Below are 26,787 nucleotides of genomic sequence, written 5' to 3'. Positions count from 1 at the left end.
TATGAAGTTTTGTAGTAATTGCGTATAAAATTTTATTAAACAGTCTCCTACGGAAAAGAAAGTACCATATGGAGCCGAAGTACCAAATAGCCCAATATATATTGTTAAGATATAAATAAATAGCAATTTTGAGCGCTTTAGCTCAATTTGTAAAGAAAGTTCCATTTCGTATATTTTAGTACCTATTTTGCACTTTTTGGTACCAAAATGTATGAATTTTGAATGCATCATTCAGTCATCCATTAGATATTTCCTTCTTGTACCTACATGCCAAATTTCAGACCTCTAGCTACATCTGCAAAGAAAGTACCACATGGTACCAGTTTTGGTACCAAAATGTGTGAATTTTTAATAGATCATTTAGTCACCTATCATATATTTCTTAGTTGTACCTACATGCTAAATTTCAGACCTCTAGCTTCATCTATGAAGAAAGTAAGAAATGGTACCAATTTTGTTACCAAAATGTACGAAAGGTGAATATGTACGAAAGGTGTTCCCAAATTTCAGACCTCAAGATCCAACTGAATAGAAAGTACAAAATTGAATCAATTTTGGTAGTAAAATGTACGAATAGATCTTTTGGTCATCTATCACATATTTTTTAGTTGCACCCTCAAGCCAAATTTCGAACCTCTACGAACGGAAAGTACGAAATGGTGCCAAAATGTACGAATTCTTAATTGAACATCTAGTCACCTATCACATGTTCCTTAGTTGTATCTTCATGCTAAATTTCGGACCTCTAGCTTCATCTATGAAGAAAGTACCAAATGGTACCAATTTTGGTACCAACATTTGCGAATGGTGAATGTATAATTTAGCCACTCAATATTTATTATTTAGTTATACCCACATGCAAAATTTTAGGCCTTAAGATCCTTTTGTACTAAAATGTACGAATTTTAAATATATCATTAGATATTTCTTAGTTGTACCTACTTGCCAAATTTCAGACCTCAATATCCATCTGTACAGAGAGAAGAAAATAGTTTCCAATTTTGATACCAAAATGTACGAATTTTTATTAGATCATTTAGACATCCATCATTTGTTTCTTAGTGGTACCTACATCCCAAATTTCGGATCTCTGTCTCCATATACAAAGAAAGTACCAAATAGTTCCAATTTTGTTACCAAAATGTTAGAATTGTGAAAGAATTATCTAGTTTGTATTTCTTAGTTTCACCTATATCCCAAGTTTCAATCCTCTAGTTCTATATGCGCAGAAAGTACAAAATGGTACCTATATTGGTACCAAAATGTTCGAATTGTCAAAATACCATAATCACCCATCATATTTTCCCTAGATGTACCTGCATGACAAATTTCAGACCTCTCGCTTCATCTGTAAAGAAAGTACTAAATGGGACCAATTTTGGTCCCAAAATGTTCGAATAGATCATTTAGACACCCATCATATATTTCCCATTTGTACCTGCATGCCAAATTTCAGACCTCTAGCTCTATCTGTAAAGAAAGTACTAAATGGTACTAAATGCAGTACTAAAAGTACGTTTCCTCCCGTTACCAGTACTATTTTTCTTTTCACAGTTTTCCTTTTATACCAGATGTCTTTTAATTCAAATTTAAAAATTCTACCTCTATCCAAACGCCCTGTATAAAGTTCACCCATTTTGTACTTCGTTGGTACTTTTTTTAGTACCTTAATGTACAAAGTCTAATAGTCACCCAATTACGGTTGCCAAAGTGTACTTATGTTACAAAATTCAGAGCTTTAGCTAAATTAACAAAGAAAGTACCAAATGGTACCAATTGCGGTACTAAACGTCCTATTTCTCCCCATTCCGGTACGATTTTCCAAAAAAATTTTAACCATGCCTTATTTTCTCGAGACGCTTTTTAATTTGAGCGCAGGAACATAATTTTGGCCATTTCCGTTCGCGCTGATCAACTGTGTACCATTTCCCTAGATGTACTTGCAAGACAAATTTCAGACTTCTCGCTTCATCTGTAAAGAAAGTACTAAATGGGACCAATTTTGGTCCCAAAATGTTCGAATTTCGAAAAGATCATTTAGACACCCATCATATATTTCCCATTTGTACCTACATGCCAAATTTCAGACCTCTAGCTCTATCTGTAAAGAAAGTACTAAATGGTACTAATTGCAGTACTAAAAGTACGTTTCCTCCCGTTACCAGTACTATTTTTATACCCTCCACCATAAGATGGGGGGTATACTAATTTCGTCATTCTGTTTGTAACTACTCGAAATATTCGTCTGAGACCCCATAAAGTATATATATTCTTGATCGTCGTAAAATTTTATGTCGATCTAGCCATGTCCGTCCGTCTGTCCGTCCGTCCGTCCGTCCGTCCGTCCGTCCGTCCGTCCGTCCGTCTGTCTGTCGAAAGCACGCTAACTTCCGAAGGAGTAAAGCTAGCCGCTTGAAATTTTGCACAAATACTTCTTATTAGTGTAGGTCGGTTGGTATTGTAAATGGGCCATATCGGTCCATGTTTTGATATAGCTGCCATATAAACCGATCTTGGGTCTTGACTTCTTGAGCCTCTAGAGTGCGCATTTCTAATCCGATTGGGATGAAATTTTGCACGACGTGTTTTGTTATGATATCCAACAACTGTGCCAAATATAATCCAAATTGGTTCATAACCTGATATAGCTGCCATATAAACCGATCTTGGGTCTTGACTTCTTGAGCCTCTAGAGTGCGCAATTCTTATCCGATTGGAATGAAATTTTGCACGGCGTGTTTCGTTATTATATCCAACAGCTGTGCCAAGTATGGTTCAAATCGGCCCATAACCTGCTATAGCTGCCATATAAACCGATCTGGGGTCTTGACTTCTTGAGCCTCTAGAGTGCGCAATTCTTATCCGATTGGAATGAAATTTTGCACGACGTGTTTTGTTACGATATCCAACAACTGTGCCAAGTATGGTTCAAATCGGTCCATAACCTTCTATAGTTGTCATATAAACCGATCTTGGGTCTTGACTTCTTGAGCCTCTAGAGGGCGCAATTCTTGTCCAATTTGAATGAATTTTGGCACATAGTATTTTCTTATGATATCCAACAACTGTACCAAATATGGTTCAAATCGGTTCATAACCTGATATAGCTGTCATATAAACAGATCTGGGGACTTGACTTCTTGAGCTTCTAGAGGGCGCAATTCCTATCCGATTTGGCTGAAATTTTGTACGACGGATTCTTTCATGACCATTAACATACGAGTTTTTTATGGTCTGAATCGGTCCATAGCCCAAGACGTTTATTATTGTTACTTTCAACAATTATGTCAAATAAAGTACAAGTCGGTTCATAACCTGATATAGCTGCCATATAAACCGATATGGGATCTTGACTTCTTGAGCCTCTAGAGATCGCAATTATTATCCGATTTGCCTGAAATTTTGTACGACGGATTCTTTCATGACCATTAACATACGAGTTTATTATGGTCTGAATCGGTCCATTGCCCCATACAGCTCCCATATAAATCGATCTCTCTATTTTACTTTTTGAGCTCACAAAGAGCGCAATTCTTATTCGAATTGGCTGACATTTTACACAGGTCTCCAACATATAATTTAATTGTGGTCCAAACCGGACCCTATCTTGATATCGCTCGAATAGCAGAGCAAATCTTTTCTTATATCCTAAGAAGAGATGCCGGGAAAAGAACTCGACAAATGTGATCCATGGTGGAGGGTATATAAGATTCGGCCCGGCCGAACTTAGCACGCTTTTACTTGTTCTTTTTACATTTTTTCTTTTATACCAGATGTCTTTTAAGTCAAATTTCAAAATTCTACCTCTATCCAAACGCCCTGTATAAAGTTCACCCATCTTGTACCTCTTTGGTACTTTTTTGAGTACCTTAATGTACAAAGTCTAATAGTCACCCAATTACGGTTGCCAAAGTGAACCTATGTTACAAAATTCAGAGCTCTAGCTAAATTAACAAAGAATATACCAAATGGTACCAATTGCGGTACTAAACGTACTATTTCTCCCCATTCCGGTACGATTTTCCAAAAAAATTTTTAACCATGCCTTATTTTGTCGAGACGCTTTTTAATTTGAGTTCAGGAACATAATTTTGGCCATTTCCGTTCGCGCTGATCAACTGTGTACCAAATTTCATGATTCAGTCAGCAATCAGTCAGTCTCGCAACTATTTTATATATAAAAATGGGACATAAATACATTGTATGTGAATATGGCGCACTTTCTACCTTCTCGCCTTCACTATCTATAATCTGGGGACTTAAGTTTTCTTGCTCTTTATTTTCATCTTTTTCAACCTAATCGAATCTAACCCACTTTCATCCTTCTAACTAGGCGATCACTATTTGCCAAAACTGCCTTCTAACTGAATTTTCCTTAATTGTGGGTTCGACCGGGCCGAATCTTATATACCCTTCACCATGGATCGGATTTGTCGAGTTCTTTGCGCGGTATCTCTTTTTAGGCAAACAAAGAATAATGGAAAAGAATTGTAATGCTATTGGAGATATATCAAGTTATAGTCCCATTCGGTCCATAAGGAAATTGAATGTTGAAGATCGCAGTAGAAGTCATCAGGTAAAATTTCAGTCCATTCCGATAAGAATTGCGCCTTGTAGGGGCTCAAGAAGCATATTCGGGAGATCGGTTTATATGGGAGGTGTTTCAGGCTATAGATCGATTAAGACTATATTGGACAAGTATGTTGAAAGCCGTTGTACAAAAGAAGTCAAGATCCCAGATCGGTTTATATGGCAGCTATAAAAAACCTTCGTGCAAAACTTCAGCCAAATCGAATGATAATTGCGCCCTCTAGTGGCTCAAAGGAGTCCTGATCCAAGATCGATTTATAGGCAGCTATATCAGGTTATGGACCATATTTAGCACAGTTGATGGAAGTTGTAACAAAACACTTCGTCCAAAATTTCAGCTTAATCGGGTAGGTAATGCGCCCTCTAGAAGCTCAAGAAGTCAAGATCCCAGATCGGTTTATATGACAGCTATTTCAGGTTATAAACCGCTTTCAACCATACTAACCATTTTGAAAGTCATAACAAAACACCTCATGCAAAATTTCAGCCATATCGGATAAGAATTGCGGTTTATATGACAGCTATATCAAAACATGGACCGATATGGCCCATTTACAATCCCAACCTACACTAAAGTTATTTGCGCGAAATTTCAAGCGGCTAGCTTTACTCCTTCGAAAGTTTGCGTGCTTTCGACAGACAGATAGATGGACGGACAGAAGGACGGCCATGACCATCAAGAATATACATTCTTTACTTTATGGGGTCTAAGACGAATATTTCTAGGAGTTACAAACAGATTAACGAAATTAGTATACCCCAACCCTATGGTGGAGAGTATAAAAAGAATTGGCAACATTTATTCTCAAAATTTTTTCCTTTAACTTTTAAACTTTTTTTTTTAGTTTTATTTAAAATATTATAAACTTTAATTATTACTTTTAATAATTTTTTGCAATTGCAATCAAGGTTCTACTTTAAGGCCTTAATGACCAGCCTCCTTTGCCTAAGAACAAAACACAATTTTTATTTTATGTAACACAGAACGCATTATGTTGCCAATGTAACTGTCTCTTCACTAAGGTCCTTAAGGACTAACTGCTACTGACTTTGACTCATCAACGGCAGGCATTGTGTGACACTGCGTTGTGTTAATGTCAATGCTATTGCCATTGTGGCATCATCATTGGCAGTAATGATTACAACCATTATGGGGCCTTGGGTTACCTGTAGAAATTCTCCATAGGGCTGGCTGTTTTTGCTTTAGCCAACTTTGCCCTTTGTGTTATTGTAATTTTCATGTAAAACATAAATTTTTACGCTGTTGTCGCACTGCCATCGTCAGAGCGTTAAACTATGCTCAATGGGGGAAAAAAGTCGTTAGCAAAGTAGTAACATTTTCGTGTTGTTATTCTTTAAATCAACTCAACTTGTAGAACATCATCTGCCAACAAAAGCAAGACAGTGGGTGTTAGGCAGCAGAACCCATTCAGGATCCATAAGAACAAGGGCCAGACACCAGGAACAATGATGTCGTGGGCTATGGAAAAAGTTTTTTTTTATACTTGCACAAAAGTTGTACGATGCGAAATTACTTACGAATTGTAAATGAAATTTAAACAAGATTCATATTCTACCATAGAATGCAAAACTTCAATCTGAGTTGCAGGATGTGCAATGGCTAAAAGGAGCATTTCACATAGTAGATGATTGTCTGGGCTTTCTTCTTATATAGAGAAGTCAAAGTTTGTCTGTTTATTGGAGCGGATTTTCTTGAACTACAATATTTTGCAGATTGTGAAGGTTGGAAGAAATAATGGGTCCCTGTAACATTAAACAGGCCCCCATACCCCAAAAACTCCAGGCAAACGGAAACGTAGATCAATCGGCTTGTCACTATACTGAAAGGTATTATTGAGTTGAATACGAATATGATATCGAAAAATGTTTTAGACTCCCGATGCCCTAATCAGTAGTCCGATCACGACAATGTGGGAGTCAAATGAGATGTATTTGAGAGTAGAATACGAATATGATACCCAAATTTGGCATCAGTGGAATCGCATCTCAGCGAAAAACTTTCATTCCCCAATTAACCCCACATACGAATGGTTCGTGCAAAAAATTAATTTCTCGGTAATGCATGGTTCAGTCAACTGGCCAATCACTTACAAACGGTTGTGAGTTCCTAGCAAGTCTTGTATTCCAGGCGAACATCCTAACGTCAGTAATAAGAAGACGCATATCCCTGGAACACACGCCATGAAAGTAACGAAAGAACAGTACAACGCTGCCTACATTCCTACGATGTTCAACAGGAGCAATGGAGTTGGATACCAATCAACACCATCGCCCTCTGTTAAACCATCGCCCTCTGTTGGCCTAGTAGCCGCAAGGATGACTTTGGAGCTTCTGCCCATATATGAGAGTTATACTCCATCCTCGGCTTGAAGTAGGTTTTATAGATACTAAGAAGATCAGAAGAGGGGAAATACTTCCTGCACCACTTAAGACAGCCCAAACACTTGAATGCTTCTTTCGACACTGCGAATATGTGTTTTGACCAACGGACATAACACTGTATCTTCATGCACAGAGCATCAGGTGCATCTGACTGTTAAATATCTATACCGTCGATAGATATCAATAATTATAGTGGGTCAGCAAATCGCTTGTGAGATAATAAACAGCACTGCATCTTCTGTGGGTAAAAGTCTACTCTGTTTATTCTACCACACTCGAAAATGGCCAACGAACCCTGGGAAAGCGTCTCCCCCATAATGCGCCTCTTGTTCACAATTTCCTGAGGAGTGGGTCTATGGTCGAAGGAATATGAATGACACAGACTACTGTCATCGGCAAATGAGTAGACTGGATTCGAAATCTGACCCAATAGAACGTCAATGTAAATAAGAACAAGTAAAAAGGCGTTAAGTTCGGCCGGGCCGAACTTTGGATACCCACCACCTCGGGTATATATGTAAGCAACCTTTCATCACAATTCGGTGAAAATTTCATACCTTATACTCATATACCTCATACCGATCTGAACTATATACGACACGATGTCGAAAAGCCGAAAATAAGTCACTGTGTCAAATTTCAGTGAAATCGGATTATAAATGCGCCTTTTATGGGGCCAAGACTTTAAATCGAGATATCGGTCTACATGGCAGCTATATCCAAATATGGACTGATTTGGGCCAAGTTGCATAAACATGTCGAAAAGCCTAACACAAAGCACTGTCGCAAATTTCGGCGAAATCGGACAATAAATGCCTCTTTCATGGGCCCTAAACCTTAAATCGAGCGATCGATCTATGTGGCAGCTATATGCAAATCTGGACCGATCTGGGCAAAATTGAAGAAGGACGTCGAAGAGCGTATCCAAACTCACTGTGTCAAATTTCAGCGACATCGGCCAATAAATGCGTCTTTTATCGCCTCAAAATCTAAAACCTAGATATCGGTCTATATGGCAGCTATATCCAAATCTGGATCTGTGCGATATTGCAGAAGTATGCCAAGGGGCTTAACTTAACTCACTGTTCCAAATTTCGGCGATATCAGACAATAAATGATCATTTTATGGGCCCAAACCATAAATCAAGAAATCGGTCTATATGGCAGCTATATCTAAATCTGAACCGATCTGGACCAAATTGAAGAAATATGTCAAAGGGCCTAACACAACTCATTGTCCCAAATTTCAGCAAAATCGGATAATGAATGTGGCTTTTATGGGCCTAAGACCCTAAATCGGAGGATCGATCTATATGGCAGCTATATCCAAATCTAAGCCGATTTGGGCCAAATTAACGAAGAATGTCGATGGGCCTTACACAATTCACTGTCCCAAATTTCATCAAAATCGTATAATAAATGTGGCTTTTGTGGGCCTAAGACCCTTAACCGGAGGATCGGTCTATATGGCAGCTATATCCAAATCTGAACCGATCTGGGCCGATTTAACGAAGGAAGTCGAAGGGCCTAAGACAACTCGTTGTCCCAAATTTCAGCGAAATCGGGTAATAAATGTGGCTTTTATGGGCCTAAGACCCTAAATCGGAGGATCGGTCTATATGGCAGCTATATCCAAAACTAGACCGATCTGAGCCAAATTGGCGAATGATGTCGAAGGGCCTAACACAATTCACTGCCCCAAATTTCAACAAAATTGGATAATAAGTGTGGCTTTTATGGGTCTAAGACCCTAAATCGGCGGATCGGTCTATATGGGGGCTATATCAAGATATAGTCCGATATAGCCCATCTTCGAACTTAACCTGCTTATGGACAAAAAAAGAATCTGTGCAAAATTTCAGCTCAATATCTCTATTTTTAAAGACTGTAGCGTGATTTCAACAGACAGACGGACGGACATGTCCAGATCGTCTTAGATTTTTACGCTGATCAAGAGTATATATACTTTATAGGATCGGAAATGGATATTTCTATGTGTTGCAAACGGAATGACAAAATGAATATACCCCCATCCTTCGGTGGTGGGTATTAAAAGGGAAGGGGAAGGAAAAGAGCCTTGTGACACTCCTGCGGTTAAGGTATACTAATCGGATGAGAACCCATTTACGACAGCTCGTGTAGTGCGATCTCTGAGAAAACTCGATATAAATCGAACGAAGTTATTACCGACTCCAAAAGCGACAACCTTTGATAGACGTGCACAGTGCTAGACCCTATCAAATGCCTTGGAGATATCCAAAGTAGTGGATAGAGCGACTCCAACGTTTAGACAGAAATTGCATTAGGTCCCTCGTAGAGCGATTCCTGCGGAACCTGTACTGTTCATCGCTAAGAAGGTCATTGGACTCTAAGTATCAAATAATCCCTCACACTTTAAAGTAGTCCTATACTACTCGGTATGTACGCAATTTAAAGTACTCAGAGGTAGAGTATGCAAATGCAAATTTGCCCATGAACATTCCATTAAGAAACTGGGACAGACTTCTCACAAATCAATGAGGGCTGTCCCGTTTGATTTTAAGCTCTATGATAAGGGACCTCGTTTTTAGAGCCGAGTCCGAACGGCGTGCCGCAGAGCGACACCTCTTTGGGGAGAAGTTTTTACATGGCAAAGTACCTCGCAAATGTCGCCAGCATTAAGGGCGGATAACTATCGCCGAAAAATTTTCTGATGTTCCTGCCAGGATTCGAACCCAGGCGTTCAGGCGGAAAGTGTTGGCAGCTGAAGAATATATGGGACTAGAATGAGAGACCATTAGAAGTAGAGTACAAATGTGATACAAAAAAATTTGAAATCCAAGTGCCGACAGACCTTAAACGATACCAAACGAACATGCAGGTCGACAGGGTCAATGAGAGACTCAAATGAAATATCTTTGGAAGAAGAGTACTAAACAGTTAATAATAATATTAGGGACCTGCCGACATGAAATCCGTTCAAGACAAAACGGAACCACAATGAAAGAACTTAAAAGTACATATCTAATATACGAATATGGGACAAGACATACAGTCCCACCAAATCTATGTGGTGCTCAAGTGAAAGGTTTTCAAGTAGGATATGAGTCATATCTCCAAATTTGGTAAAAGGTTTATCAGAGAAGGACCTGTTTTATTTTAAAACAAGTAACGACGGGCTAAAGTCGGCCGAAGCCAACCTTTTAATACCCTAATCACATTGGGATTGTGGGCGTGAAAAGGGGAATATGTGGGAGCTTTATTTAAATCCCAACAGATTTCAACCAAAATCGGCACACATAGCAAAAAATATAGAAGACAATGTGCAAAGTTAAGATCAAATCTGCTAAGAAATACGCTGACAAAGGCTCTAAATGTGCTAATCAGATGATACTTATAAAGGGTGATTTTTTAGCTATTATTTTTTTTGGCAACACTGGTTAAACAGCACACGCACGTTTGTTGTACTGCCAAACATCTTCAGTTTGGTCTATAATTTAACCATGAATCGTCTTATAAACGAACAACGATTGCAAATTATTCCATTTTATTAGGAAAATGAGTGCTCTGTTAAGAAAGTTCATCGAGCGCCTCTTTCATTTTAGCGACAAAGCTCATTTGTGGCTCAATAAGCTATTAAATAATCAGATTTATCGATTTTGAAGTGAAGATCAGCCAGAAGCATTGCAAGAGCTACCAATGCATCCTGAAAAAGTCATACTTTAATGCGGTTTATGGGCTGGTGGCATCATTGGACCGTACTTCTTCAAAGTAACTGTGAGTGGTGAGAGCTATTGTGAGATGATATCCTACTTTTTTTTGCCCAAAATGCAAGAGCTTGACTTGCATGACATGTAGTTTCAACAAGACGGTGCAACATGTCACACAACACGCGTAACAATGGACCTATTGAGAGTGGAGTTCGGCTAACATATTATTTCACGTTTGGGACCGGCCAATTGGCCGTCTAGATCGTGCGATTTAATTCCTGTAGACTATTTTTTGTGGAACTATGTTAAAGCTCATGTCTATCCAGACAAGACCGCCTCAATTGAGGCATTGGAAGACAACATTGAACCATTTATTCGTGACATAACGGCCGAAATGTTGGAAAGAGTATGGCAAAATTGGACTTAGCGGATGGACCATTTGAGGCGCAGTCACGGTCAACTTTTGCATGAAAGAAACTTTAAACATTAAATTATATGAACCGTACTATCGATTCAAATAAAGATTTCATGAAGTTTTCTGAATTTTAAGTGTTTTTATACCCACCACCGAAGGATGGGGGTATATTCATTTTGTCATTCCGTTTGCAACATGTCGATACATCCATTTCCGACCCTATAAAGTATATATATTCTTGATCAGCGTAAAAATCTAAGACGATCTAGCCATGTCCGTCCGTCTGTCTGTTGAAATCACGCTGCAGTCTTTAAAAATTATGATATTGAGTTGAAACAGGTTAAGTTCGAAGATGGGCCAAATCGGACTATATCTTGATATAGCCCCCATATAGACCGATCTCTCGACTTAAGATCTTAGGCTCATAAAAGCCACATTTATTATCCGATTTTCCTGAAATTGAGGACAACGAGTTGTGTTAGTCCCTTCGACATCCATTATCAATTTGGCTGAGATCTGTCCAGATTTGGATATAGCTGCCATATAGACCGATCCTTCGATTTAGGGTCTTAGGCCCTTAAAAGCCACATTTATTATCCGATTTTGCTGAAATTGGGGACAGTAAGTTGTATTAGGCCCTTCGACATACTTCGTCAATTTTGCCTAGATCGATCCAGATTTAGATATAGCTGCCATATAGACCGATGCTCCGATTGAGGGTCTTAGGCCAAAAAAAAGCCATATTTATTATCCGATTTTGCTGAAATTGAGGACAGTGAGTTGCGTTAGGCCCTTCGACATCCTTCGTCAATTTGGCCTAGATCGGCTTAGATTTGGATATAGCTGACGTATAGACCGATCCGCCGATTTAAGGTCTTAGGCCCATAAAAGTCACATTTATTATCCGATTTTGCTGAAATTTGGGACATCGAGTTGTTTTAGGCCACTCGACATCCTTCATCAATTTGGATCAGATCCGTCCAGATTTGGATATAGCTTCCATATAGACCGATCTCTCGATTTAAGGTTTTGGGCCCATAAATGGCGCAATTATTGTCCAATTTCACCAGTAATTTGGGACAGTGAGTTGTGTTAGGCTTTTCGATATCATATCGGCTACCAATATTTTGGCCAATATTTTGTTCCACAAAATTGAGTAATAACTTGTACGTATTAGACCACTAAGGATCCGTGCGGAATTTGGTCCAAATCGGACCTAATTACGATATAGCTGCTATGGGGTCATAAATAATGCATTTTCACCGGGTTATGACGAAACGTGGTTTACCCTTGGTGGTATCCCAAGTTCGGCCCGACAGAAGTTACGCCTGTTTGCTTGTTATACCCTACACCACTATTGTGGTACAGGATATTATAACATAGTGAATTAGTTTGTAACACCCCAAAGGAGGAGAGATAGACCCATTGAGAAGTATCAGAATCACTTTCTGATTCGATTTATGTCCGTTTGTCTGTCTGTCCGTCTGTCTGTCTGTCTGTCTGTCCATGTTAATTTGTGTACAAACCACGTGTCGCAATTTTCAATCGGTCGTCTTCAAATTTGGTATGGGCGTGTTTTTCGGCCTATAGACGAAGCCAATTGAAATTGGAAAAAATCGGTTCAGATTTGGATATAGCTCTCATATATATGTTCGTCCGTTTTGCAGTACTACTGCAATAAAATGGTCATTTGTTACCCGACTCTCGAAATTTGGCAGGAAGGATTTTTTTATGACTACCAATATTACTGATTAATTTCATTAAAATCGGTTCAGATATGGATATAGCTTCCATGTATATGTTCGTCCGATTTGCAGTAATACTGCAATGAAATGGTCATTTGTTACCCGATTCCCTAGAAATTTGGCAGAAAGGATTTTCTTATGACTACCAATATTACTGATTAATTTCATTAAAATCGGTTCAGATATGGATATAGCTCCCATATATATGTTCGTCCGATTTGTAGTAATACTGCAATAAAATGGTCATTTGTTAACCGATCTTCTCGAAATTTGGCAGGAAAGATTTTTTTTATGACTCCCGATATTACAGCTAAATTCTATTAAAATCGGTTCAGATTTGGATATAGCTCCCATATATATGTTTGCCCGATTTGCAGTAATACAGCAATAAAATGGTTATTTGTTAACCGATTCTCTCGAAACTTAGCAGAAATAACTTTCTTGTGACTCTCAATTACTAGTGAATTTCATGAGAATCGATTCAGATTTAGATATAGATATAGCTCTCTAATATATATATATATCGCCCGATTTCCACTCCTACAGCCACTGCAAGCGCATTTATTGACCAATCTTTCCAAAATTTCGTACAACGCTTTCCTCGACGACTACCACATTATCTGAGAAGTTTGCTCGAAATCGGTTCAGTATTAGTTATAGCTCCCATATATATGTTTGTCAGATTTTGGGTAATTTGCAATAATGTGGTCATTTGTCAACCGTAGTTGTCACAGTTTGAACATATTTGCACGCCGAGGTCCATCAAAATTGATTAAGAATTGGATATAGCTCCCACATTATACATATAGGGTAGGTGTAGGGTATTATAGAGTCGCCCCCGCCCGTCTTTTACCCTTCCTTACTGGTGTTCTTTTTTTTAGTTAAACGTTTTTAATTAAAAATTTCATATCAACATCCAAGGAAAAAGGAGGAGAAGTAATTCCTCTCCTTTCTCCTTGCTTTAGCCTATCAATTTCAATAAAAGAAATTCTTACCCATCACTTGTCCTTGAACTAAATATGTTGCCGTCTTATGTATAAATAGACATTTTTTATATTCTTTGGGATTTCATTATGTCCTTCTTTCAATGTTTGAGCTTATTTGTGATTTTTACGACTTAATTATGTTTCATAAATTACCTAAGTTTTGACAATTTTGTCATTGTTAGCCATGTAATTTCTTACGTTTTGTTTGCTTTTTTTTCTTCTTTCATCTGATTCGCCATAAAGATTTTCTCTCAACTGATGATGATGATGCCTGCATTTGGGCCATACTCATTTGAAAGTTTGAAATTTGTTCTCAGATTTATTCCAGTGTCCTTGTATTGAGCCATAATCGCAAATGTTGTGAACTTAAGACTAAATGAGGATATCCTCATTGTAGCATTGTTTATTATTGCTTGAGCTTTGTATTAAGTCGATGTACTACAGGGCCAAACACTCAAAGAAAAATGAAAAAAGAAATGGGTTTTTTTGGGACAACATGTGACTATTGTTCTGTTCAGAATGTTAGCGCTTAGAGTTCCATGTCATTGCATGGATGGCTTAATTCATGGAGGCTTAAGCATAATCTATACCAGTAGTCAGCAGAGAGATCTCTTCGACTTAAACAAAGAGGCTGATTATTAGTAACCGTTGAGAAGACGTGTTTTCATTTCGCTCCTCGGAGAAAAACATCTGTATCTCGGAATAGGTACATATTACGAACAAGTAAAAGCGTGCTAAGTTCGGCCGGGCCGAATCTTATATACCCTCCACCATGGATCGCATAGGTCAAGTTCTTTGAATGGCATTTCAAATAGAAAAACACCAGCCATAGAAAAACACCACCTCCAAAATTTCAGGCAAATCGAGTAACAATTGCATCCTCCAGAGGCTCAAAAAGTCAAACTGGGAGATCGGTTGATATGGCAGCTATATCAGGTTATATACCGATTTAGAGAATACTTGAAACAGTTACAGGAAGTCATACCAAAATGTTATATGCAAAGGTCCAACCATATTAGATAAGAAGTGCGTCCTCTAGAAGCCCAATAATTCTAAACGGGAGATCGCTTTATATGACGGCTATATGAGGATATAGACTGATTTAGAACATACTTGACATACTCGAAATTTCGGCCAAATCAGGTAAGAATTGTCCCCTCAAGCTCAAGCTCAAGAAGTCACGACCCAAGATCGGTTTATATGGCAGCTATCTCAGGTTATTGACCGATTTAAGCCATACTCCAAAATTTCAGGCAAATCGAGTAACAATTGCGCCCTCCAGCGGCTCAAAAAGTCAAACTGGGAGTGGTTGGGTGGACTGGGTAGGAGAAAAAGTGCAACGTAAGGATAATACTACAGGTTCAGAGAACATGTTGTCTTGGCATAGGCGGAGCGATAAGGACCACGCCCACTAGGGCACTGGAGACTATTGAAGAAATGCTACCCATAGACATACAGATTAAGTGTGAGGCAGCCAATGTGGCTATGAGACTTAAGGCGATGGGAGAACGGATAGAGGATATGAGCAGGTCATACCATCGTGGTATAATCGAGGCAACGATAGAAAACCTGCAAGGATTAAAGAGATTTCCGATCGGATAACTGAGACCATACTTGTGGCGAGGCACTGCTGCCAGCGGCACAGTCTTGGATAGACGGAACCCTGATTTTGCCATCTGGAAGATCATACTATACAGATGGATCAAAGCTAGAGGTCAAATTGAGCCGGGGGTCTTCATTGAGAACCCAAGGACTGAGATCTGTTTTAAACAGCCTGGCCATAATACGGTCCTGCAGGCGGAGATTCGGGCGATCTCGGAATGAGTGAGGCGGTATGGTGTTAACACGAGGACATTGAGTTTAAACATTTTTACGGAGAGCAAACTGGGCATCAGGGCAATAACAACCAGGGCGGTTAGGTCACGTATCGTCTTAGAGTATACGAAGGCGATTAACGCCTTCTCCGAGGACGGCACGATCAACATCGTTTGGGTGCTGGGTCATAGCGGAGTAAGGGGGAATGAAATACCAGACGATTTAGCAATGAAGGCTAGAGGTGTGACATCAATAAACTTGGTTAAACCGAAGCCTTTCGGATCGACGCAATCCGAATTAAGGGCATGGACTACGAAAGCTTTCGTTGATCTACAGTGTTACATGCCACTGTGGAACAGCGAAACGGTCGGTTGGACAGCGAAAAACCTATGGGCAGATTCGGATTGTGAGAAGACGAGGCTATAACTGAAAAAAGTAATATCATAACGGTACAAGTGTTGCCATTTTTGGTAGGTTCCTACCAAAACTGGTAGGTTTTTATTCTCTTGGTATGTTGATAGGCTGGTCTCAATTTTTGGTTGGTTTTGCCAACATATAAATACATAAAAAATTCAAAGGATATGACTCAAAATTAGTTCACATCGTGTCGTCTCTGGGTATTTGTTAAGAGTTCAGAATAAAGCCATGGATAGTGAGGAGCAAAAGGGGTTACAAAGGGTCTCATTGCTTCAAATTTCAAGAAAAATGGAGTAAGTTCTGATAATGACCGCAACTGCCGGTACGAGTGTTAAGGGTTGGAAGATATCCCTTAACACTCGTACCAGCAGTTACGGTCAATATCAGAACTTACTCCATTTTTTTGAAATTGGAGGCAATGAGACCCATAAATTCTGGATAAAAAAATCCGGCTTTTGTGAGTTCAATGCCTTCAATCGGAAAACAGGGTTATAGTGGAGCTGCATACAAATATGTTCAATCGAGTATAGACTCAAAAGTTGAGCGGTACATGCATCTCGCTGTTATGGCGAAAATGGGAAGTAAAAGCGCATTTCTGGGCTCAAACACTTAAATCGATTGATCGCTTTATCCAAACACGACACGATTGTTCATTGAAATCGGAGCAAAATATGACTTTATAAACTCAAGATTAGGCCATCTTTAAACTTAAGGCTGTAGAGTGATTTCAACCGACAGATAGACGGACATGTCTTGATTCCATATGAATAACGACGATCTAGCTTTTATAGCCTTGAAAATGAATAATTTGATGTGTTCCAAATGGAATGCCAAATGACCAACTCTTCGGTGGGTGGTGGGTTTAAAAATATATACCTCATTTTTGCCTTCACCCTCTTTTCAACCTAACCGAACCTTACCTTAAAAAACAAGCAACTGATTAACTGCTTCCTGTATTTTGTTGGCCAGATCTATCGGTAAGCATATTATTGGGTTGCCCAAAAAGTAATTGCGGATTTTTCATAAAGTCGGCGTTGACAAATTTTTTCACAGCTTGTGACTCTGTAATTGCATTCTTTCTTCTGTCAGTTATCAGCTTTTACTTTTAGCTTGCTTTAGAAAAAAAGTGTAAACAAGTAAAAGCGTGCTAAGTTCGGCCGGGCCGAATCTTATATACCCTCCACCATGGATCGCATTTGCCGAGTTCTTTTCCCGGCATCTCTTCTTAGGCAAAAAAGGATATAAGAAAAGACTTGCTTTGCTATTAAAACGATATCAAGATATGGTCCGGTTCGGACCACAATTAAATTATATGTTGGAGACCTGTGTAAAATTTCAGCCAATTCGTATAAGAATTGCGCCCATTGGGGCTCACGAAATAAAATAGAGAGAACGATTTATATGGGATCTGTGTAGGGCTATAGACCGATTCAGACCATAATAAACACGTTTGTTGATGGTCATGAGAGGATCCGTCGTACAAAATTTCAGGCATATCGGATAATAATTGCGACCTCTAGGAGTCAAGAAGTCAAGATCCTAGATCGGTTTATATGGCAGCTATATCAGGTTATGAACCGATTTGAACCTTATTTGACACAGTTGTTGAAAGTAAAAATAAAATACGTCATGCAAAATTTCAGCCAAATCGGATAGGAATTGTGCCCTCTAGAAGCTCAAGAAGTCAAATCACCAGATCTGTTTATATGACAGCTATATCAGGTTATGGACCGATTTGAACCATACTTGGCACAGTTGTTGGATATCATAACGAAATACTTGGTGCAAAAATTCATTCAAATCGGATAAGAATTGTGCCCTCTAGAGGCTGAAGAAATCAAGACCCAAGATCGGTTTATATGGCAGCTATATCAGGTTATGGACCGATTTAAACCATACTTGGCACAGTAGTTGGGTATCATAACAAAACACGTCGTGCAAAATTTCATTCCATTCGGATAAGAATTGCGCCCTCTAGAGGCTCAAGAAGTCAAGACCCAAGATCGGTTTATATGGCAGCTATATCAAGTTATGGGCCGATTTGAACCATACTTGGCACAGTTGTTGGATATAATAACAAAACACGTCGTGCAAAATTTCATTTCAATCGGATAAGAATTGCGCACTCTAGAGGCTCAAGAAGTCAAGACCCAAGATCGGTTTATATGGCAGCTATATCAGGTTATGGACCGATTTGAACCATACTTGGCACAGTTGTTGGAAGTCATAACAAAACACGTCGTGCAAAATTTCATTCTGATCGGATAAGAATTGCGCACGCTAGAGGCTCAAGAAGTCAAGACCCAAGATCGGTTTATATGGCAGCTATGTCAGGTTATGGACCGATTTGAACCATACTTGGCACAGTTGTTGGATATCATAACAAAACACGTCGTGCAAAATTTCATTCTGATCGGATAAGAATTGCGCACTCTAGAGGCTCAAGAAGTCAAGACCCAAGATCGGTTTATATGGCAGCTATATCAAAACATGGACCGATATGGCCCATTTACAATACCAACCGACCTACACTAATAAGAAGTATTTGTGCAAAATTTCAAGCGGCTAGCTTTACTCCTTCGGAAGTTAGCGTGCTTTCGACAGACAGACGGACGGACGGACGGACGGACGGACGGACGGACGGACGGACAGACGGACGGACATGGCTAGATCGACATAAAATGTCGCGACGATCAAGAATATATATACTTTATGGGGTCTCAGACGAATATTTCGAGTAGTTACAAACAGAATGACGAAATTAGTATACCCCCCATCTTATGGTGGAGGGTATAAAAAGTATATTTGATTAAAGTTCATTCTAAGTTTTATTAAAAACGCATTTACTTTCTTTTAAAAAATCCGCAATTACTTTTTGGGCAACCTACGTTCACGATTAGCACGATTTACCTTACTCTCTAGGGACCGCTGATATTAGAAAAGTCGATGGTTAGTTTTACATCCAAAACCTAGACTTACAGAGTCTGCATCTTTTTTCGCTACACACCTCAAGCATTCAATTATAAAAGATCCATATACCACATGTGAATGCTTCAGAGCAACAAAGTATATACCTGGGTTTTCAGTCCAGCCAAACTTACGATTGTTATACCCTCCACTATAGGATGGGGGGTATATTAATTTAGTCATTCTGTTTGTAACTACTCGAAATATTCGTCTGAGACCCCATAAAGTATATATATTCTTGATCGTCGCGACATTTTATGTCATCTAGCCATGTCCGTCCGTCCGTCCGTCTGTCTGTCGAAAGCACGCTAACTTCCGAAGGAGTAAAGCTAGTCGCTTGAAATTTTGCACAAATACTTCATATTAGTGTAGGTCGGTTGGTATTGTAAATGGGCCATATCGGTCCATGTTTTAATATAGCTGCCATACAAACCGATCTTGGGTCTTGACTTCTTGAGCCTCTAGAGTGCGCAATTCTTATCCGATTGGAATGAAATTTTGCACGACGCGTTTTGCTATGATATCCAACAACTGTGCCAAGTATGGTTGGGTTCATAACCTGGTTCGGTTCATAACCTAATATAGCTGTCATATAAACCGATCTTGGGTCTTGATTTCTTGAGCCTCTAGAGTGCGCAATTCTTATTCGATTGGAATGAAATTTTGCACGACGTGTTTTGTTATGATATCCAATAACTGTGCCAAGTAAGGTTCAAATCGGTTCATAACCTGATATAGCTGTCATATAAACAGATCTGGGGACTTGACTTCTTGAGCTTCTAGAGGGCGCAATTCCTATCCGATTTGGCTGAAATTTTGTAAGACGTATTTTATTCTTACTTTCAACAACTGTGTCAATTAAGGTTAAAATCGGTTCATAACCTGATATAGCTGCCATATAAAGCGATTTGGGATCTTGTCTTCTTGAGCCTCTAGTGGTCGCAATTATTATCCGATTTGCCTAAAATTTTGTAGGACGGATTCTCTCATGACCATCAACATACGCGTTTATTATGGTCTGAATCGGTCTATAGCCCGATACAGCTCCCATATAAATCGATCTCTCTATTTTACTTCTTGAGCCCACAAAGGGTGCAATTCTTATTCGGATTGGCTGACATTTTACACAGGTCTCCAACATATAATTTAATTGTGGTCCAAACCGGACCATATCTTGATATCGCTCTAATAGCAGAGCAAATCTTTTCTGATATCCTTTTTTGCCTAAGAAGAGATGCCGGGAAAAGAACTCGACAAATGCGATCCATGGTGGAGGGTATATAAGATTCGGCCCGGCCGATCTTGTTTTTATTAATATGGTCAAAATTTAAGAGTAATGTTCACCTATTTATTTTTTTCTTTGGCGTAAATACCAAATATACAAAACTGTTGAATTAGCTAAGAGAAGGGAAACCTTTCTTTTAATAAAAAAAATAAGGTCCCCTATCGTATGTATTGTTAAAATATCTCTAGAAATTCGAGAAAAGCAACCTTGAAAGAAGACTTCGAAATATTTTATCTTCTACTGATTTCAGTCAAAAAAGAAAAAAATCTCATTCAACTTGTTGCTATTAAGAATTTCAAACAATATAGTCAATGATAAAAAGTCAACGTATGTTAATATTAGTAGGTTGGCTATCATGGCTTTTGTACATTTAAATATTTTTTCTGTCCTGGTCTTGCAAATACCTTTTTCTGGCTATTTATTATGGCTTTTATGTTCAGTTTGTCCTTGCATGCTGAAAGGAATCCATTTGACTTTCATTACAGCATTTTTGCTGAGAGTCAATAAGAAGAAATTAAGGAAGTCTTAAAGTGAGGAGTATGGCAAAGAACTATCAAATGTCAAGGACATTTCGGGATTGAGGGGATTGGTGACTATATACCCCCAAATATTGGTAGTTCGCAGATTTAAGGAGATTGGACTGGGAAACCCAACGATACCCTGGTCCATATGTTAGAGAGACGCACTTTCCCATATATAATCTTAGAAGGTATGAGGAAAGTAGAATTGAAAATAAACTTGGCAAGCATTCAATAGGCATTGCGCACCTAAGGCCTCTAGGCATCTTCCCCATGAAAACGTTTACCCTACTCCTACTTTTGTTCATACCGTACTGCGGACTTTTGGATTTAAGGAATTGATGGCGTATTACAAAGTCGAAATATGGAATTCGAGCTCAGAGGACGGCTTTGTGGTTGAGATTAACACTGGAAAGTTACGGCCAGTATTATGAAAGGATATGGGAAGGATACATTTCTTATAGACATATGTCTTGTCTTAATCGAATGGTTCGGGCGAAATAAAAATGCGGTCCGCTGGCCAATCAATTACAAACGGGCGTTAGTTCCTGGAATATCTAGTATCCCTGTTTTACATCCTTACATCAGGAATAAGAAGACGAATATCATATGAACACACACCATGAAAGTACCGATAGAACAGCGCCAATCAATCCACATTGCGACGATAATCAAGAGATGCAATGGAGTTGGATACCCCACTGTCCCCAAATCCACGCCATCAATCTCCTCTATACAGGGTCCAGTAGCTCCAGGGATGATTTTGAAGCTCCAGCCCATATATATGAGTTGTACTCCATTTTCGGCCTTATGAAAGTGGTGTAGATTTTAGGAAGATCAGACGGAATGAAGTATTTCTTACACCGTTTAAGGAGACCTAAACATTTGAATGCTTCTTTCGACACTTCAAATACATGTTTAGCCCAACGGACATCACTTTGTAATTTCATGCCCAGAACATCAAGAGCTTCTGATTGCTCAACATTTATATCGTTGATAGACAAATATGATCGTAATGGGTCAGCAAATCGTTTGTGTGACAACAAGCAGCACTGAGTCTTCCGTGCATTAAAATCTACTCGATTCATTCGACCCCACTCAGAAATGGTCAGCAAATCCTGGCATAGTGTATCAACCATAACCCTCCTCTTGTCCTCAATCTCTCGAAAACTCGGCCTATGGTCGAATGAGTATGAATGACAGAGATTACTGCTATCCGTAAATGAGTCGATCGGATTCGATGTGTGACTCAACATATAGTTGATGAAAATAAGAAAAAGAGAAGGAGAAAGAACAGAGCCCTGCGGTCAATTTATGCTCATTGGATGAGAACCCATCTATATCGAATCGAATAGTGCGATCTCTGAGAAAGCTCGAAATAAATCGAACGAACCCATAATCGACACCAAATGCGACAAGCTTTGATAGTAGTGGACATGGAGGTAGCGATCATAGTCAAAGCAAGCTTGTTCCGGTCCATAGAACCGATTACCAAGGGAAAATAATGGCCATTGGTTATTCAAAGGCGCCAGGTACTCGCCTTTTCATATCACGCATCGTAGATGCGGAGGTTTTGTGGACGCAGTGGAGTCGTAGACGGGGAGGAATCGTAGATGCGGAGGATTTGTAGACGGGAAGGAGTCATAGACGGGAAGGAGTCGTAGACGGGAAGGAGTCGTAGACGGGAAGGAGTCGTAGACGGGAAGGAGTCGTAGACGGGAAAGAGTCGTAGACGGGAAGGAGTCGTAGACGGGAAGGAGTGGTAGACGGGAAGGAGTCGTAGACGGGAAGGAGTCGTAGACGGGAAGGAGTCGTAGACGGGAAGGAGTCGTAGACGGGAAGGAGTCGTACACGGGAAGGAGTCGTACACGGGAAGGAGTCGTACACGGGAAGGAGTCGTACACGGGAAGGAGTCGTAGACGGGAGGAATCGTAGACGGGAAGGAGTCGTAGACGGGAAGGAGTCGTAGACGGGAAGGAGTCGTAGATGTGTGGGAGTCGCAGATAGGGAGGAGTCGTAGATGGGAAGGAGTCGTAGATGGGAAGGAGTCATAGATGGGAAGGAGTCGTAGATGGGACGGGTTCGTAGAAGAGGAGGGGTCGTAGAAGGACAGGAGTTGTAGACGCGGATGATTCGTAGACGGGGAGGAGTCGTAGACAGGGAGGAGTCGTAGACGGGGAAGAGTCGTAGACGGGGAGGAGTTGTAGACGGTAAGGAGTCGAAGACGAGTAGGGGTCACGGACGGGAAGGAGTCGTATATGGGAAGGAGACGTAGACGGGGAGGAGTTGTAGAAGGAGAGGAGACGTAGACGTGGTGGGAGGAGTCGTAGGCGGGGAGGAGTCGTAGATGTTGAGGAATCGTAGATGCGGAGGTTTTGTGGACGCAGTGGAGTCGTAGACGGGGAGGAATCGTAGATGCGGAGGATTTGTAGACGGGGTGGAGTCGTAGATGGGGAGGAATCGTAGACGGGGAGGATTTGTAGACGGGGAGGAATCGTAGACGGGTAAGAGTTTCAGACGGGAAGTTGTCGTAGGCGGTGAGGCGTCGTAGAAGGGGAGGAGTCGTAGACAGGGTGGAGTCGTAGACGGGGAGGAGTTGTAGACGGGAAGGAGTCGCAGACGGGAAGGGGTCGCAGACGGGAAGGAGTCGTATATGGGAAGGAGACGTAGACGGGGAGGAGTTGTAGACTGGGTGGAGACGTAGACGGGGAGAAATCGTAGATGGGGAGGAGTCGTTGATGGGAAGAAATCGTAGGTGGGAGGAGTCGTAGACAGGGAGGAGGGGAAGGAGTCGTAGATGGTGGATGAGTCTTAGAGGGGGTGGAATCGTAGACGGGGAGGAATCGTAGACGGGGAGGAATCGTAGACGGAGAGGAGTTGTAGACGGGGAGGAATTGTAGATGCGGGGATTTTGTGGACGCGGTGGAGTCGTAGACGGGGAGGAATCGTAGATGCGGAAGATTTGTAGTCGGGGAGGAATCGTAGATGGATAGGAGTTGTAGACGGGGTGAAGTCGTTGATGGGGAGGAATCGTAGACGGGGAGGAGTCGTTGATGGCCGAGCACTTTTTTAATCATGACATAGCTTTATGGGTGAACACCTCTTTTCGTGCCTAGGTTCCATTTAGGCACTTAGCACTTTTGTCATTCTGGACTACTGTTGTAGCAAGCCGCATTTGTTACTCAATTTCGCTTAAACTTGGTAGAGTAAGTTCCTTTTAAAAGCGTCAATATCAGTATTGAGTGTGGTCCTGCTCGGACACTATATTGATCTAGCTCCCATATAGAGCTATGTCCCGATTTAGGGTATAAGGCCCATAGAACTCGCATTTATTACCCAATTTCGCTGATATTTGGCAGAGTGAATTCTGTCAATCTTCAATGCGTACATCTTCTCGATATGGGACAATAGATATGCCTATCTATAAATAAAACTATCGATTGTGCCATTGATATTTTCATAGTTCAAGATGGGTTTAGCAACTTTTGCGATTCTAATGTCATAAGAGGCGATGTCGAGCCAAGAGTTGCTACCCAATCAGACTATCACGAACAGTCGAGCGGCGGAGAAGGCTTGGTGTCAGGCCATATGGGATGTGGAGATGCTAATCGTTTCTTCGATCACTCAAGGTTTAATGCAATACCTCATTAAGTGTATCTTCTTGTATAACTTTTAATCTATGGCGGAATTGCTTGATTTAATAATGTTGCAATTTTGGTTTTCCTTAACAATTTCATGGTATAATATTTCATATTCAATAATAACCTTAAATTTGTAACAGACTACTTGCATTACTTTAATATACGTATTGAATTTTTCCCTTATTCTTCTCATTTGCATCCCTTGCAGTTCCTAATTGAATTAAATATGATATGCCATGAACTTACCGCCATCACAGGGAAAACTATCCGCCAACAGAGTAAATAGCTTATCCGACAGCAGACATCTGCCTCGTGGTCCCAGCGGCACACGACAAACAGGACATTTTTCTGAGCGACTGCGGCAATTATTGCAGAGAACATGACCATTGCAGCATTGCCATCCTGGTGGCTTAACAACCTAAAATTTAAAGAAGAAAAACAAACATTTCATGAATAAAGCAAAGGAAGGGCATAATATTAAGGTTGGAATATTAATAAAAGGAAAAATTTAAAGCTGCTAAGTGTCATGTTGGATTTAAGGAAATGAGAATATTATAGATGTATATTAATGACCAACTATATTTGGTTGTGGTGTTTGCTTAACTAGTGGTTGTAGTGGATGATTTGCGGTGAAGAAGCTGTCCCTGGAAGGAGAGATCCTGAATTAATGCCGTTTAGTTAACACTTCTGTTGTGGAAAATGATGCTAAACTAGGCTTTTAGGAGTGACCTAAAATATTGTTCAGTGACCTAATAACCCATTGGTAGCTTGATTCTCCAGAAGCCTCTATTGTTACCCATTAAGGTTTAATTTTTGTAGTAACTTACTCCCGGAAAGGTCCCTAAGTGAAAAAGCTGTCATAAAAACCGATTAGAGTTGGCAAACTATCGATAATCGCAATATTCGTTATTTTCGATATTATGAATAATAAATATCGATAGTATCGATATTATCGTTAATTTCCATCATCTATTACATAAAAATGAAATTGCTGCGCTTTGTTTGTCTGTTCCGTATAGACTATGGACAAATTTGCATTTGTCCTTAACTTAAGCTTTAAATATTTTTGAATTTATTACCCTGAATTATAGAGTATTATTGTGAATTATCTATAACATAAGATTTGAATTGCCATTTAGTTCTAAGTTTGCTATTGAAATGTAATAGAATCTAAGTTATTGTGAATTAATTGTTTTTAAGAGTTTAGTACAAAAGGTTAGCTGTTAACTTTTTATGCCCACTCACTTCACTTACTCTACAACCGCAGTCAAGGTGAGCAACACAAGCTATTTCTCCTCTTTTGCCACAATAAACTCTAACATCATATACTCGTCATAAACCGAAATCTAACCATCCTTTTATTTCACACTTTTAATTTTTGGGCTACCTCAACCTTTCACTTTACTTATTATTCCTCTATGTACGAGGAATAATAAGTAGTAAACCCGCTTACATACAGTCCACTTGTTTCACAGAGGGAATTCCAATAGTGACGTCACAAGGCCAAAGATCGACACACCGCAGCTAATCCGCTCATTCTATTCACCCCCGCTACGTACACATAGGAAAACCCCCCAATTTTTGTGCATGGTCCATCGTACGCCGTTCACTGAGAAGACCATTGACTGAGGTAACCCCATCTCCTTACATTGCCCAACATAGTTGTCGGTAAGTGAACCTTTTTTTGGTTTTGTTCTTAAATATAAAAAAGGCAAACATACATACATAAAAATCAATGTGACATACATAAAGATCAAAAGAGGTTAAAATTGTGAAAGATTCGAAGTGTTTATGCGAAACAAAGAAGAAGAGGTGCAATCCCTGCATGTATATTCAAAATCGTGGTAATTGAAGAAAAGACTGATCATCTCTATTAGTGTCGCAAGTGTATGTATGTATGTAAATGCCTTCTTTTAATCACAATATTCATATAAAGGTGTGCAAAGTGTTCATTTGTCTGTCCAGCTTCGTTTGACATAGAGAAAAAAAAATTCTCTCTAGTGGTTTCGTGTGAAATCTTTTCATTTGAGTACGTTTCCAACCCTTTTTCTATTGGCAAAAATTCAAATTCAGCTCATCTAAAGACACAAAACGCAAAATTTGACAAAGTTTCATGTAACGGGTCGCAGTCCCGCAATTGTTATACATACATATCTTTGCAACAAATAGAAAGAGCTTGTGATACATAGATCGCCTATGTGCAACGTTAAAGTTCAGTAACCTTTTTTCACCGTGCAATACATAACTCACAGATTGGATTCTCTCATTCTTTTGAGCAAGAGAGAGAGAGAAGAAACAAGAGATTCGGAGAGAATA

General features: G+C 39.7%; 1 protein-coding gene across 3 annotated transcripts in view; it reads right to left on the bottom strand.

Annotated features, from left to right (window-relative positions):
- Positions 1–26,787, bottom strand: part of LOC106086448 (uncharacterized) — a 187,455-nt gene that overhangs the window by 6,249 nt on the left and 154,419 nt on the right. For all 3 annotated transcript variants that reach the window (XM_013251130.2, XM_013251131.2, XM_013251132.2), the window contains exon 4: positions 24,718–24,889. In XM_013251130.2, coding sequence (XP_013106584.2) covers positions 24,718–24,889 — 172 coding nt within the window. The remainder of the gene's footprint in view (positions 1–24,717; positions 24,890–26,787) is intronic.

The sequence above is a fragment of the Stomoxys calcitrans genome, chromosome 2, assembly GCF_963082655.1.
Source record: "Stomoxys calcitrans chromosome 2, idStoCalc2.1, whole genome shotgun sequence".
Lineage (NCBI taxonomy): Eukaryota > Metazoa > Arthropoda > Insecta > Diptera > Muscidae > Stomoxys > Stomoxys calcitrans.
The sequence above is the reverse complement of the archived record's forward strand: the minus strand, read 5'-3'. Positions and strand labels throughout refer to the sequence as shown.